General features: G+C 43.5%; 1 protein-coding gene across 1 annotated transcript in view; it reads right to left on the reverse strand.

The window, feature by feature from the left end:
• LOC108028452 (ecdysone-induced protein 74EF) overlaps positions 1-15,795 on the reverse strand; it is a 46,095-nt gene extending 30,300 nt beyond the window's left edge. Inside the window, exons 1-4 of the mRNA XM_017100296.3 lie at positions 15,424-15,795; positions 11,276-11,877; positions 10,488-10,778; positions 9,790-10,279 (exon numbers count right to left, since the gene is read on the reverse strand). Of these exons, the coding sequence (XP_016955785.1) occupies positions 9,790-10,279; positions 10,488-10,778; positions 11,276-11,362 (868 nt within the window). The 5' untranslated portion in view covers positions 11,363-11,877; positions 15,424-15,795. The remainder of the gene's footprint in view (positions 1-9,789; positions 10,280-10,487; positions 10,779-11,275; positions 11,878-15,423) is intronic.
• Positions 15,796-16,045: the final 250 nt, after the last annotated feature.

Consider the following 16,045-nt stretch of genomic DNA (forward strand, 5'->3'; position numbering starts at 1 on the left):
AATAAACACATTGAATGCATTTTATTTGCTTAGGCATATTTTTAATTTGCGAGGAAGGAGAACAAATAATGAGTGCTACACAAATGGCACACGGAGCGAAAGAGACGGCGTGGCCAGCGAACGAGCTAGTTGCGAGTTGCGAACTGCAGCGAACGAAACGCGAATGCACGAGTACGAGCCATAATAATAGCAACAAAATTTCCTTTTCTAGGTCTAGGCCAGATGCACAATTACATTCTAAAATATGCACACAGCTGGGTACGTATATAAATGTATATATCGCGTACAGCCGGGGAGCGGGCCATGCTGCTGACGTTTCCAGCTCCGGGTTTCCAGAGGCAGCAGCGACAACAGGTAACCGAGTGACAGCACTTGGGATTTAGGGCCGGCACTTGACTTCCCCATTATATCGGCTATACTAGATGCACTCCCGTTCATGCGGGGGTTCCACGAAGCCACATCCGTGATTACTCACCGACCTGGACTAGTCTCGTTCTCGGTTCCTGCAACCTATAAATATTAATGTGTGGAGGCATGCACTTATACCTGGCCGGATTATAGATGCACACAATGTAGCCAGACATCCGCCTAATATTTTCTGCACTTGCAGTGGCCGTTGGCATTGCTTTTTCAGTTGCAGTTGGCTCTGATGGCGATGTTGTTCTTGTGCACCTCTTACGCACGCAGTTTCGCTTTCGTTTTTCGCGAATCTGTTTATTCGCTTTGAAGGACAAGCCCCATGTGTCGATGTGTCTGGGTGTCGATCTGAATACCGAACTGCAAGAGTCGCAAAAAGCCACTATATTTACCCATAGACAATGTTGCCGCATAGCGAATGGCTAGTAGTAGCAATATATTTACTCTCCATGGTTACCCTTTTGCACTGGCAGGATTACTTCCCGACCTTTTCCAGCTTACAGCGTATTTTTAGTTTTTCCTGCTCAAAAGTGGCTCCAATTCGCCACAGCACAGCCAATTAGTCTCTGCATTTATGACACACATACGATGCGAGACGGTTTTCCGCTTATTTTCCCCCATTTCCCGGCACTCGCTAATTCCCAATCACACAAGCGAAAAGGAGAGTGCCCAGAGACGTGCATATCCGTTGCCACAAAAAGATACATGGTATAGCGCTTCGATTCAGATGTGTGTCGGCACGATCAGAAGGCTAGACGCTGCAGATGACGGATCGTGTCCAAAAGGTGGGGGCGTGGGACAGACAGGAGGAAATAATTAGGGGCAACACGTCGATCAATTGGAGAAGGGGAAAGGTGGAAGTGGGGCCTGTGTGGGAGAACATCTTAAAATTGCATTCCTCAAAATAACACAGGCCATGACAAGACATCGAAGAATGTGGGTCCTATTTAAATCTAATATATTTTGAATATTTGACAATAGTTTGACCATTTGACAATAAAAGCTTTTGGAATACTCAGGATTGTATTTTTTTAGGCTACTAATTTTAATAACTCCGGATTTTATGAGAATAGTCAGCTGAAAAATAGGACTTTCACTCAAGATACTTTTTAATAAGTATTCTCTTCCGTTGCCTATAAATGAATTTATGTGTTCTTATCTATAACTCAAAGTTGATTGTATAAAAACTTAAAGAACTTATAAAACTATCAAGATTGTGTTACATTATATATTATGCTTTAATTTAATAAATTTTTATAAACCTATCTGCAAATCTTCAGTAATAATCATAAATTGTTATGTTTTAAGCCATTAATAGTGATTATCTGGGGTAAATCAATCTGGGTATCTACAATGATCAAATGATTGCAGTAGAAGAGAAAGGCAGTATCTTGATTGATCAATACAAAAACTGCAATAAGTTCAGATAAAAGATACACTGGTCGTTCTATACTTCACAGATATATTATGTAAGATACATCTAATAGTATAGGATCATTAAAAATAGGCATAGAAAGGAAGAAAGTAAAGGGTGGTTCCGCAAAGACTATCTCTGCCACCGAACAAGTCCCCCAGTCGATCATCAAATTTTTAGCTGTGCAGCAAACACTCTGTTTGCCAAAGACGGAAAATGGGATATGCAAACAAGAAGCGACAACTCGGATGCCCGACGTTCGTATGTGTGTCTCTTGGTATATATTATAGCGCCGCAGTAGATTCTTTCCTTCCACATTTCGGTTGGGTGGGATGGGATGTGCTGGGTGGGTTCAGGCGCGCAGGGGCGGGGGCAGGGGTCGTTGGGGTGGTGAGGGGATCAACGAGCATTGCAAAAGGGGAGCAGAGCAAAACAGAGCTCTCGCACACCGCGAAACTCTTATATGGCATTCGTATACGAGTGTGTGCTTGTGTGAGTGTGCTTGCGAGTTTCGCGTGTATTTATATGCGCCGTGTGTGTGTTTGCCTGTTTGTTTGTGTGTATGTCGGCGGGTGCAGCGAACTAATTCAAGGCTGCATACCACACACGCTACGGCAAAAATAAAGCTATCAATGTGTTTGTCGCGCTCTCTCCCCGGCCTCTCCGTGTTTTTACTTTTGCTGCCCTGTGCCCGCTCTCTATCTCTATCTCGGTGTCTATCTCTCGCCGCTCGCTCGCTGGCTCGCTCTCTATCTCGCGGATTGCATCTGTGGTCGTGCTGTGTGCAAGACAAGTTCAGCGGCTAAGCATTCAAAGTCGTTGCGATGGGCAGAGCGGGCGGCGGGTGGCTCTTGGGGGGTGGTGCGGCTGGGGGATCGCACCGCAGACTGCGACTGAGAATTTTGTAAGGTTGTATCATCATCAGTTGCTGTTGCTGATGTTGCTGTTGCTGCCTCTGCTGCTTCTGCCGCCTTGCTTTTGTTTTCATTTCTGCCTCTAACGAGATGCGACGGGCGGCACACGCTCTAATGCAATCAAAGCCCAGCGCAAACTGGAACCGAAGCCCGGTTTAGTTCAGGGTCGGTCCCAAAGGGCCCCAAGTAGGGGCGATGAGCCACTACCAAAATACTAAGCTAAATACTAATACTAATAAATTAACTTCAGATAAAAGAAACCCGCGACCGTTCTGTAGCTCAAAGTGGATATGGTTTTCCTTTTGTTCAATCTTATTTGATAAAACTGGAGCATAAGCCCAGTTTAGTTCGGGATTAAGAATCCTAAAACCGGATAGCCACTACCAAAACAATAAATTTAAAACAAATAATATGTTAAATGTACATTTTTGGTTGGGAAATAACCTTGTCACACTTTTACTAAGATAGAACAATACCTTTTTAAACATATTTATTACCACCATATTTCGCACTTTCAGTTACATATTTACTTTAAGATGTAGGTTTGCTAATAGAAGTTTTAGAAAGTATTTCGTACCAAAAATGTAAGGAAATATTAGAACATGTGATAGAATAGGTAGTAGGAGATATTTTATTTGGGTACTAGGAATATTAAACACTTATAGCCGAGGTTAATCAAACATTTGCTTTAACACCTTACATTTTCCTTTATTTGTTATATCTTTAAAATCAAGTTTTTAGTTTTTATAGTATCTTGCTACAGTATATGAAAAACCTTAAACTGGTAAATTGAAGCAGGAACAATCTGAATTTTGCATATTTTCTCTGCCACTGCCCGTTGAACATAAAACGCAGAGAAAATGCAAACATATGTACGAGCAGATATCTCGATTCCCCCATCTGTATCCTATGGCTTTATTGTGTTCCTCTCTCCACTCGCGCTTTTCCGATGCGGTGGCTGTGTTGCTCTTGCTGTTGTTATTGTTTTGGTTTTGGTTTTGTTGCTGATGAGGTGAAGGTGAAAACTTGTGCAAAACAGCTTGCGCTGCCGGCCCCTTTCTATGGGTCCCAGAGACACAAAAACAGACAATGCGCTGCCCAACTGGTTGCATGATGCCGCTGTGTTAATGGGTTACAGTGCAATTAGGACAGCCGAGGGGCGACAATGGGATGCTAGTGGGTCTGTGTGTGCTCGATACACATTGAATCTGATTAATATGTAATGAGAGCGCTGGCTGCAAGGCAAGGGCGGAGGAAGTCCTGTGACTAGGGATTGCTTGGGTTGCACGGAGGAAACCAGACGAGGGGAGACTCTATTGAATAATGAACCGGGTAGGGGAAAAGGTTACCAAACTGGAAACCCTACACCCAATTATTTCTGCACAATACTGACATGCTATAACAATAAACTCCTTGTTACTTAAGTAAGTATGGATACTAAGAGTAATAATATAAATGTATAAAATAATTACTACCAAGGCCAAAGTTCGGGCTCCTTCACTTTTCCAGCCCCATTCCCAGCGGAATTATCGCGAAGTATCTCAGCCCATCCCAAAAACTAATTAGGCGTTTCCATCCGCGAGCTGAAAAAGTGCCACTGGACCATTAATCAATCTGCAGCTTGACAAAATGGCGCTCGCAATGACTTCATTGGCAGCACAAAAGAGCGCGGAGCCATAATGCTGCTTATATAACGAGGCTAAGGCGAGGCTCCTGCCAAAAAACGAGAACGCGGCAGCAACAGCAACAACGACATTAGCAGCAGCAGCAGCAACTAAACGATATCCGTTAAAACTTGAACTCGGCGGTCAACCTGCAATGCGTACAGCAGCAGCAACAACAGGCCAGCGAATTTAGATAAGTCGCAAAACAAATATACAAAAATAAAAACAGCAATCGAGAAAACACAGCAGCAACAAGAAAGGAAGTTGAGCTGGCCAAGTCGAAGCTCAGACACCCTTGAAATTGAAGCGGAAATTATTAAGCAGTGTCTTCAATTTGCTTCAAGTCCTTGTCTAACCTTTTGTGTTAGATATATATATTTAAATATAATGCTCTTAAAAACTAAAGAGGTCTATAAGTATTTTTAAATCTATGCATCTCAACAAATTTCTGATGAAAACGATCTAATAATGCAAACGACCTAATATCGTTTTTAAACCTATTAGGAAAATCTTTAAAACGACATCTATTTCCGATCAAAAGTATCTAAAAATACTGTCAACTAAATGCAGTTTTTTGAGATACAAAAATCTTTAAACTGATCCCAATTATTTTATAACAAGATTGGTAAGTAGAATTTGGTCTCTATTAGAGGGGTATAAATCAAACGATGATCAAAAAATTCAAATTTAAACAAACATAAATTTTTAAAAATGACCCAAATTTTAATCTAGTTAGAAATAACTATCCTGAGATACATGGATATATGAAGCAATCGTGTCTCCCTACCATATCCTTTCTAGTCCCGCCAACTTTGCCTCCAAACCAGAGTACCCTCTGCAGGCGCATTAAATGTGAAAACACAAAAGCAACAGTAACAACAAATGCCAAAGCAATCAACAAAATTGCAAAGTGCATTTTGCAGTGGCAACGTTTGGCACTCAGATTTTTAAAGGCGGCGAGGGGTTGTTTCGGGGTGTTTTTGGGGGGCATTCCGGGGGACTCAGGGGCTTGGGGGTGGGCAGTGGCAAGTGGGGGCAGGGGCTGCTGCTGGTGACAGTGACGTGCTCGGCCCGGTTCGGTTCGGTTCAGTTCGTTTGCTGGCTGGCAATGGACAAATGAACGCCCCTGACATCGTTAGTTGTTGTTGCCCGGGTTGTGTTGCCGCTGCAATTGTTCGTCGTTGCCGCTGTAGTTGTTGCTGTCGTTGTCGCTGCCGCTGCCGCTGTCGTTGTAATTGTTGTTAGACGCTTTGCCAGCTTTGCTGGCCGGGGCACGCAGAAATCCTGATTTGGTTATAACAACGCACATTTGAGAGGCGAAAAATGAAAAAATAGAAGAAAACGGCAACTACAGCAGCATGATTTGAAATTCAAATTGGCAATCCAAATCTGAAGCCGAAAGGCAGCCAAGAAATGCGTGCACCGAGCTGTAGCCATGAGCAGTGGCTAAAACGATACATACTCGCATTCGTAGAATAGAAAATGTCAGCCGGAGTAATCAAATAAATAATCTGGCTAAGTGCTGCCAGGGCTGGCGACGGGCGACTTTAACCGAAAGTGAAACCGAAGCCCGAGCTGGAAACGCCACTGCAACTGCCACGGAAAGTGAAACGTGTAATTTCTTCGGGCTGGGAAATTGCAGAGCGAAAGACATGAAAATGTGTGTTGTATGCAACATAGCATTTTAATGCAGGTCCAAATTTAATTAGAAACCAGGGACTTGTAATGCAGGATATTAATCCTTAATCTGCGTAGAAAATCCTTTTGGATAAAACTATTAATATACAGGGGGGTTCACACAAGACAATAGAGTTTTGAAATCCCTTTTAAAAATAATTTGAGTGCCCGAAAGTATGCAACAATTTATTTTAAGCCCAGAACTACAATTATTTTCTTCAGGAAGAAGCGTGCATAATAAAAGCACTGCCTACTTTTTGACACCCCACAATTACAAATCCCTAAAGAAAGAAACCAAAATAAACAATCCTAAAATAAATCGAAAAAGGATGATAAAATAGGTATATTTATAGTAAATATAGTTTTGCCATATCGATAGCAAAACTATTTTTAAAATAAACCACCGGCGATAATGGTTTATTTTGATCCTGACATCAAAACTTACAATTATTCTCTAATTGTGGCTAACAATCGAGGCACAAATAGACATGCAAGCCGCGCACTTGCAAATGAATAGCTGAAATTATCACCAATCAAATGTACCCAGAGTCGCTGGCTACCAATCATGCTGTCAATTGAATAGATCCCAGCCAGCGATTTTCCCATAGCACCCGGCCCTCGCCTCGAGTGAGCGGACTAACGCAGAAACTAACGCACTTTTCAAAAATATATGTAGTAGAAAGAACAAAAACGGCGGCTTGGTCGTGTGGAACCCCTTGACATTAATAGCGAGTCGCCGAGTCTGACTCGAAGAGCGGCCCAAGAGATGGCTGCAGGGGATTTGGAAGGGGTGTCGGTGGCAAGGGGCTGCCTGTGGCCGCCGCAAAAGAACCTTGGGCCGACGCTGAACTCGCTGCAAAGTGAACAATCTTAGTCGTGTACGTCGCGTCGGTAGCGTTGACGACCGCTCGCAATGTCAACGGCTCGAGCGCATTTCAATGCCTGCCACTGCCACCGCCACCGCCACCGCCTGGCTTGCGGATCCGAGTTCCAATCCGAGTCAGCATCTGAATCTGAATCAGAGTCGGAATCCGAGGCGGAGGCGAATCGCTGGCGTATCCTTGAAATCGAGAGTTCAATGCTTGGGCCGTGCGGCGCTTGAACCCAGCCGTGGCACCCACAAAAAGGGCAGCGACAGGACCTTCTCGTCCTCCAGTTCCTCAAAATAAATGTTCATGACACTGTGCCAAAATAAATGGCTTTCAACGCTCATATTTCATATCTATTACTTGGCAAAGTGACAAGGCACTAACAAAAGCGATGTTTCTTTAAGTTAAGAACTGGTGAGGATAATTGTTTAGAATGTATACTAATTAAAAAATATAAAATTTGAGTGAAGTATCTTAAGATTTTGTTTACGCATATTAGCCTTAAAAGTATGCAACAAAAGTTAATGAACTGGAATCCTTCGGATTTACATATATAATAAAAATTTCAAAGGCTTTATAAAGACTTTAAAAAATAATTTTTTACCCATAAAAGTGTTTTTAAAATGTAAAGAAGGCACCTTAAATTTGTTTCCTATGTAAAAACTATTTCCTGCACACCAAGTTGATTATTTGAAAATTTTATAGCCATTTAAATGAGTAAATTCCACAGGAATCTCTTATGATTTCAATTATTTTTAAGTTTTCTCCCTAGTAGTATAGTAAATTTGTATTTTATATGAAACGCTAGCTACTAGATAAGTTATGAGATGTTTGGGGATGGGAATTATAGTGCAGTATACCATAAATTCTCAAGAGTAAAGCATTGCTTGATTTTATTTAATACACATCCTTGTGGCCCCGCCGACACAGGTTTTTCTCGCTGTGCCCAGAATAAGTGGGTGGCCGCAGGGCGCAGGCCCCAAATGATAGCGCCTCGTTTACGGCCTGAACTTCAGCCAAATTATTCAAGTTCAAGGTTGCCGGAAAGCCCGATTCGAACCCAAAAACCCAGAACACAGGACGCACAGCTCCGCACCCACACCCGCCCAGTCGGCTCTTTGTCTGCCGCACGCACACACCCACCCCGCACGCACACGCACGGCAAAATGGCCGACGAGCGGTGAAGGAGTGCGGGCGGCCATTTTGTCTGCGTCCCGCAGCACCAACACAGGCGCAGGCCGGGCAGACGGCAGCCTAAATGCGTGTATATGCGCGTATATACTGCTAACATTTCCTACAAGCGACCCAGGCACCACCCACACAGACGCACAACCACAGCCGCACACACAGACGGAGCGAGGCAAATATCCTTTTGACCTTGAGCGCACAATTTCCACACGCAAAATTTATTGACCCGACTGTCTGACTTGGCTTCGCCCCATTCGGAAACTTTTGAAAACAAAAACGAGCAGCGAGGGCTGGGGGCGGGGCGGGGCGGGGCTCCCGACTCCTCGCTGGGCCCTGTCTGGGTTTTCTTTCTTTTGCTGCCTTTTCTCGGCTTTCCTTTTGCCAAGAAAAGGAAGTAGGTGCCCGCAGAAAAGGGCGGAGGCGCCCAAGGCCTGTGGGTGGTTTTCGCTGGGTATGTCTGTGTGCGTGGCATTCAGACGCTTCCCAAAACCGGGGCTCCGTCTGCCTTTCGTGTCAATAGACGGTTATTTGTCTGCCTCCTAGAAAGCCCCAACCCCGAGCCCCCCTGGAAAATCCCTACCTCCCAGCGGGCGGCCCGTCGTCCCTAGATATGTATACTTTTTAGGCAGTCGACGTCGACGACGACGAGGCAACAACCGAGCGTCGACATTTGTATTTCGGTCTGAGACTGAGTGGTTGAGTGGCTCGGTGGCTCGGTCGTTAGGTGGTTGACTGGCCTGAGGGGGCGTTGGGCGGCGCCTGGCGGGGAGGACATCCTGTCGGGATTTAATAAACAAGTTACTGGCCTTTTTATTTATTTCTGCCAGTTGTTTCGCCGACAGTTTGGCCTCCGGAGGGAGGGGTTCCAATAAAAATTATTCCTCGGCCAGATGGGAAATTCAATTAGTTAAAATACATATTTTCATGATCACAATTTTCAAGGATAAATTTCCTGCTCGTCAATTCCTTTGTATTCTTTGTGTACATCTTAAAAGTTGTTTATACTTGCAATAGAAGTTTGCCCAGCTAAAAACAAAAGTTTTTTGGTTTTTTTAGAAATCCAAGAAACAAGTTTTAACTTTCGTTAAGGAACTTAAATAAATATCCTGTTTAATTCCCATTTCTTAAAAATTAAACAAAAATTCATTTTCAGAAGCTCTTTAGCCGAGACGCAATACCATAAACTGTGAATGATTTCAAAACTTTAAGCTCTTATCAATACTTCCAAAACTGTTTTAACAGAGATGCCACTCTAGCCAGTGTCAAATACATGTGAGATTGATGTAAGAAACATGTAGAATACGTTACTCTGTACATCGACTGGCTGTAGATGGCGCCACTTATGTGAGTACCGAAGAAGTATAAAATGCATGTAAAATTCAAGTAGACGCTTGGTCATGGCATCGTTGCAAGTATTCGGAAAAGGTGACAACGCTTGAGCTGCCTCCAAATTCGATTCAAAAATAAAATGGAAATTTTCAGTTCATTATACCCTCAAAATTAGTAGCTGTCGATTTGTTTGATTCAAACTCTGCTGCTTTAGAATTGTATGAAAACATGAAAAGTTCGCTAACAATTTTCAATTTTATCCCAATCCACTTTTTATCCGATATCATTCAAATAAGGAAATAAAACGGGGGACTCACCGCTCAGCTTATCCAGTCGCTTCTCGATGTTCAGGCACTTGGACATGAGCTTCTCGACGAGCAGGGGGTTGGCGGCGGCGCTGGTGCCAAAGCGCGGCTCCTCCGCCAGCGCCTGCCCGCCCATGAGGGCGTACTCCAGCTTGGTGGCGCAGTCGCCAGCCACTCCGCCGCCGGGAGCGGCGCCTCCTCCGCCTCCACCTCCTCCTCCGCCATTGTTGTTGCTGTTGTTGTTGATGAGGTCGCCGCAGAGGGCGGCGGCGGCGGCGGCGATGGCCGCCGAGGCGGCCGAACTGGATGAGCCGAAGGCCAGGAGCGCCTGCTGGCCGCCGGCGTCGCCGGAGTCGCCGCCCAGGCTGGCGGCCACCGAGTCCACCAGGCCCTGGGCACTCAGCTGGGCGTTCTCTTTGGCAAGCAGGTCATCGTTGGCCACCACGGCGGCCGCCACGCTGGCGAAGTCATCCTCGGTGATGACGTTGTTGTTGTTCTCCTCCTGGGAAGCATTTGGTTGCGACGGGAGGAGCAGGAGTTGTGGCAGCGGAGAGGGGAGAGATGAGCGGAAAGCAGAGAGGAAAGACAAAACAATGATGAAAAATCCATATAAATGCGTCTTACAGATCTAAATAAGCATGGTTTGTATGGCAATGGCATGTATTATGGGCGTTTGTAAAACTTCTCTGTTCTGTTCTTGGCGGATGTACATTTTCGACTTTCACCTCGACGGTGGCCAAATCGGACAGCAGGCTCTCGATCTCGAAGTTGCTCTCGGAGAAGCTGCGGAAGAGCTCGTCGGAGGAGTCGCCGGAGCAGAGGGGCTCCACCACCACGTTCACGTTGCGGGCCGCCGCTCCGTTCAGTTCGCTTCCGGCCGATCCCACGGACCCCAGGCCTCCTCCTCCCACGCCGCCGACGCTCTGCTGCGGATTGCTCGGGTTGCCAGCGGATTGGATCGAGGGGTTCAGGTTCTCCGTTCCAGTCACCGTAGAATCATCCTGGAAGAGGAGGGACGAGTGTGAAAATGGGGTAGGGGAGGGCTTTAAGTAGAGCTACCTCTTGCTTTTAACCAGAATAATTTTGAAAATATTTTATTTATGCAACCCAACTTGTATATGTTGAAAACTATATCTTTAACTTTTTCTGTAAAATAATTCTTTTGAAATTGCACACAAAATGTTCAACGTTAAAGCTTGTAAATATTCAAATATTGACTTTACACCGGTAAAAGTGACACGCATTCTGAAGGGGAGTAAAGCTTTAAATACTTCTTTAAATAAATAAATAAATTTAAACTAGATCGTAAAAAAGTTTTAGATTATGATATTTTACAAAATACGAAAAATTGTGTCGATACTTTAGTATTATTTCTTACTTCAATATCCTTTTAGAGTCTGATTTTTGTGAAGTACTTAAAATGAGCGAGGGCTTCCACACTTATCGCACACTATCTGTGGCATACAGGGAGCATCTCTGGGACCCCTGAGGTACTTACGGCTATGCATGTTCCCAAGTCTAGACCTCCAACAAGACGACCATCGTTATCCGGACACCAGAGCAGCGCATCGTCGATAAAGGGCATCGCTGATAGGGCAAAGCCTGCACTGCAAATACTGTTAACTGCCAGCGTGTAGCCGTTTCCTGAGTACCCCTGCCAGTCGCGAAAGTTCTGCTCAATCTTGAAGCCACCCAGGTCCAGGGTTCTCCTCGCGTCTCAAACCAGGAAAGTGTCAGCCAGTGGCGCCGCGAGCACTCCCTATTCCAGTTCGATATTGTATACCTATCACACTTGGTATCAAATTTGGGCTTCTTCTCGTTTCACAATTGTTCATAAGATTTGCGTGGAAATTTTGTTGTAGGCACTTTGTATGAGACGGTTTTGGTTTGGTTGTTTCAAAATTTGTAGAGTTGGCTAGGCTTTAGTCTTGGTTGCTTCTGGGCGCAAGACCGCACAGAACGTGAAGACAAAAGGTTCCTCGTCGGTGTGTAAAAGTTGCGGGTTTATCAACGCACTTCAAGTTGTAAAGATTTCAAAATCCCCTCGTCTTGTATATAGATAATTTTAATTTTAATATTGTTTTGGCTTTGTTTTGGAGTCTGAAAAGGAAGAAAAATGCTTTATTCAGCAAGTGATGGTAGTAATGTGCCTAGAAAATGTATTTATGTATTTAATCCCAACTTATATAATAACATATTACATTTCAAAATTATTTTATTCAAGTTAATAAAGCGTATTTTTGTAATTGTATAATTGTATTTTAAAAATCTCAACCATTTTTGCTTTTTATTATAAATGTATCTATAAGATACTAACTATCTGCTATGTAACTTGTTTTTTATTCGACTAATTTTCTTCCTACACCTCACTAATCCTACTGTCATCTTATCTGCGATCAAGGCGTTTTAATTGCATTGGCACCGCACACAGATACTTTCTTGGGGAAATTCCAGGCCATCTGAATTTGCATCTGCATCCCAACAATGCCGCATCATTGGGCATCCATTAAAATATTTACATTTATACATAGCCGATCCGCAGGCAACGATACGTATTCGCCAGCGCAAAGGCAAGAAGAGGATGAAAATATAGAAAGTCGCCGCGTTGCATTGTTTCAATTTTTGCCTTGTGGCTTCCGGTTATAACTAATTTTCCTCTGAATCAAAGTTTTTCGCCCCGCTCTCCGGCCGCCTCGGTCTTTCGTATTTCATGCTTTTTGTTATTTCGTGTTTGTGTTTAAAGTTCAATAACATTAGAAATTGCGAATTACAACATAAAAGCCAGAGCGGAAAGAAAACTCGGCGATCGGGGCAAGCTGCATCCAAATCCACGTCCACCGAGGGAGAAAGACGTGCAGCACAAATTTTGTGGCAACTAAAACTGAAAACTGCGCGAAAAAATAAATAAATGAAAAAGAAAGAAAGAGAAAAACGAAAATAGAAGCAGAGCTGGAAAAATGCTTTTTACATAACATGTTACTGAACTGCAGGCAGCAACAACAACCGCAGCGGCAACGAGTTTTGCACTCGCCAAATTCATTACAAGTGAAAGTCCAAAAACAACAGCAACGCCGCGCTTGCCACACCAACAGCAACTGCAGCAGCAACTGCAACAACATGCAGTCGCAGCGCAAAAAGTTCGTTAACATTGAACTACGAAGCAAACGAGGCGGAATACGGAGAGAAAAATGCGCATAGAAAACACAACTGCAGCAAACTTGAAAGCACTCGCATTCGGCAACAACAACAGCGGCCCCAAGCGCCGGAGCTGGCTTAAAGTGTATATTATAACATCGGTGATTCAAGAAAGTGCATCATCTTCTGCCCCCAAAGCAGTAAAAAGGAATACTTCACATTCGTAACCTTGTTTCAAACACTTCAGATAAGCAGAAGCGATCCGACTTCAGAAAAATATCTAACATTCTAGTATTTTTACATTAAGCTAAGCATTAGGACTGACCTTATTTATAGTTCTTAAATATTCAGAGCTGAGAAATTAATTTAAATTAAAAATTGTAATAAATTAGATGCACTCTATTAGCAACCAATTTAATCTGATCTTAAACCCACAAATTCTTTAATATATAATGAGATTAAAAAGAATCTCTAATAACAATATATTTAATCTGTTAAGATTTTACATAAAAGGGATATTACATTTTTTAGTTCTCCTATTACTAAGAGCATTAAGTAATATTCTATCAGTTTAAATAAAATAAATCGATGTTCCAGTAGAAGTTAGAGGATCTGTTCAATAATATCTTGAGTATTTAAGGAAGGGGAAACGACGGCAAACAAAAGCTGCAATAGATTCAGCTACATGAGATCTTGAAAAATAAAATTACAAGCAATAGATGCCAAGTAACTAATGCACGATAAAAAAGAAGAAAGTATTAAACAACAACGTCTTCAAAGGAACAATATATCTCGCAGTATCTCGGCATTAGAAGTCAGCAGAACAAAAACAATAGAAGCGGCGACGACGGCAGCGACGACATGCTGCAACAACTGCCACATGCCGCACAGACATTACAGCACTGCGCTGCCTGGCACCCGCGTCATCGTCGGTCCTCCTTCCCGCTCCCTATCGCCGCTTTTCTTTCGGCCTCTTCGGGTTTTCCACAGCTTAGTTGCCATTGCTATTATGATGCGCATGCGCAGCGGAAAACTCGTTTTTCATTATTCAATACCAGCGCTGCCAGCCGCCGCAACTATTTCACTTTCCAGCCAAACGGCAAGTTCAGGCGAAAAAGCGAAAGAAAACTTGGAGGCAGCAGCAAGACCGAGAAGCACGAAAGGAAAAGCCAATGGAAAACCCACAGGCCCAGCCTCAGCTTCAGCTTCAGCTTCCACTTCAACTTCAACTTCGGCTGGCGCCAAGTTTGCCATTTGCCCGTTTACTGTTCGCCGCTCCCCGCGGGCTGAATTATAATTAGACATTTGGCCCGAGCTGCTCAACATTTATGCAAAATATTGGTTGCCCTGGCTCTGCCTCGCCGCCCCGCGCCACTCCCCTCCATTTCCCATTTGCGAGTAATCACAGAGCCACAGTGCGTATACGAAATCTCTGATTAGCGCGGCGATCGGCGGGCAGCCCGGGTTGCATGGGAAGGCGGCTGGCCGCTGGCCGCTGGCCTGTGTACTTAGCCGAGAATCTACACTGTGCAGCGCGCCACCACTTCCTGGTTTCCCCTGCGAGTGGCTGGCAATGAGAATTCCCGATTGGGTGCGGCCTATCGCCCGCCGATCGGCGATCGTCGATTGACCGGTGAGCGGTACGAGGTATTCGGTACCAGGTGATCGGCGCTCAACACCCAGTACTCGTACTCCCCGGGCCCAGCCATCGAGTGATCGTGTGATCGAGAGCTCTCCACAAATGGGGTTCTGCTCGCGAAAGTTGAAAGCTTTCCAGTTCCCTGGGAGTGGTGACCTTAGGCCGCCGAGCTGGCACAGTTGACACTGCGCTTTGGAATTTGCATTCGGAAGTCAAGACATCCACTCGAAAAAAGCTACTAGTACTAGTTACTTAGGATAGGTAATTGCTTAGTATAAAAAATGAAATAAAGTAATGAAGAATATTGAATAACCTATCCCTGCGGAATATTACTAATAGTACTCTATTTTTAAAAACATAAAGAAAATTACTGAAATGTTTGTTAATCTGTGTTCTTATAAGATTTTATCCTAAGGTAAGCTGTCTGCTTTAAGCATTTAACTATTATTATTCATATAAAAATACTTCAATATTAAAAATAACAAATTGAGTTAATTTAATAACAAATTTGACATTGCTGTTATCACATTTCTTTAAAAAATCAGTTTTACTCACTTACTAGCCACGTACAGGAAAGGGAAAGCAAACACCAAAATAATTTCAAATTCACTGATTTTTAATATTCAAAATGTCGATTAAAAGATAATGTTAAACTTAAAGTGATATTATTTTACCGAGGTATATTATTTTAACTAAAAATTATTTTTTATTATAAATACTAAAAAGAGCCTAATTAAACTGCATAATATAAATATTTAGAGCTGCACAATTGACTTGCTTAAAAACGACTCTAACTTTCACAAACCATAAACTGACTAAATATTAAAATGGTCTAACTAAAAAATTCTTTCCAATAACTTATTACTACTTACCTTTCGCTTTTTAGTTGTCGTTGTCCCTCGACGATCCTCGACGTTGCTGAATGTTGGTTGCGTATTTACTTATTCGGTAATGGTTCGTTGGTGTAAATATATAATTTTGATTGTTTTTGCTGTTTGTATATTTGTTGTATATTGAACTACGTATTAATTTGTAAGTTAATATGCTTGCTATTAACCGTAAGGCAGTGTAAAGTTGTCAAAAAGTTGATTGATTTCTTGCGTCGACTCACTTGTTGCACATTGACCGATGCGCCACTTGATGTTGTTGTATTTGCTTTGCGGCGCACTCGGGCGCATTTTATTGGGTTTAGTTTGTAATATTGATTGATATTTTTGAACTTGGCTTTTGTGGCCACCGCACTTGTCACAGGTAAACGGGGAAGTTCGGGGGAGCTGTCTCCGAGTTAGCCGACTTGGGCGATTTTATCTTACAGCGAATGCGGTAGATGTATAGAGTTTTATTGCCATTAGCGTCGACTTCGATGGCTTTGACCAAATTTGCATCAGTTCCCAGTTTGCTGCTTTTGGCACGCATTTATGGTGTTTGAAGGTGCGCTGGGGCATTGGGGGCGGGGCGCTGGGCGGGGCCCCGAGGACGAGCGGATCCCGAGGA

The sequence above is a fragment of the Drosophila biarmipes genome, chromosome 3L (assembly GCF_025231255.1).
Source record: "Drosophila biarmipes strain raj3 chromosome 3L, RU_DBia_V1.1, whole genome shotgun sequence".
NCBI lineage: Eukaryota > Metazoa > Arthropoda > Insecta > Diptera > Drosophilidae > Drosophila > Drosophila biarmipes.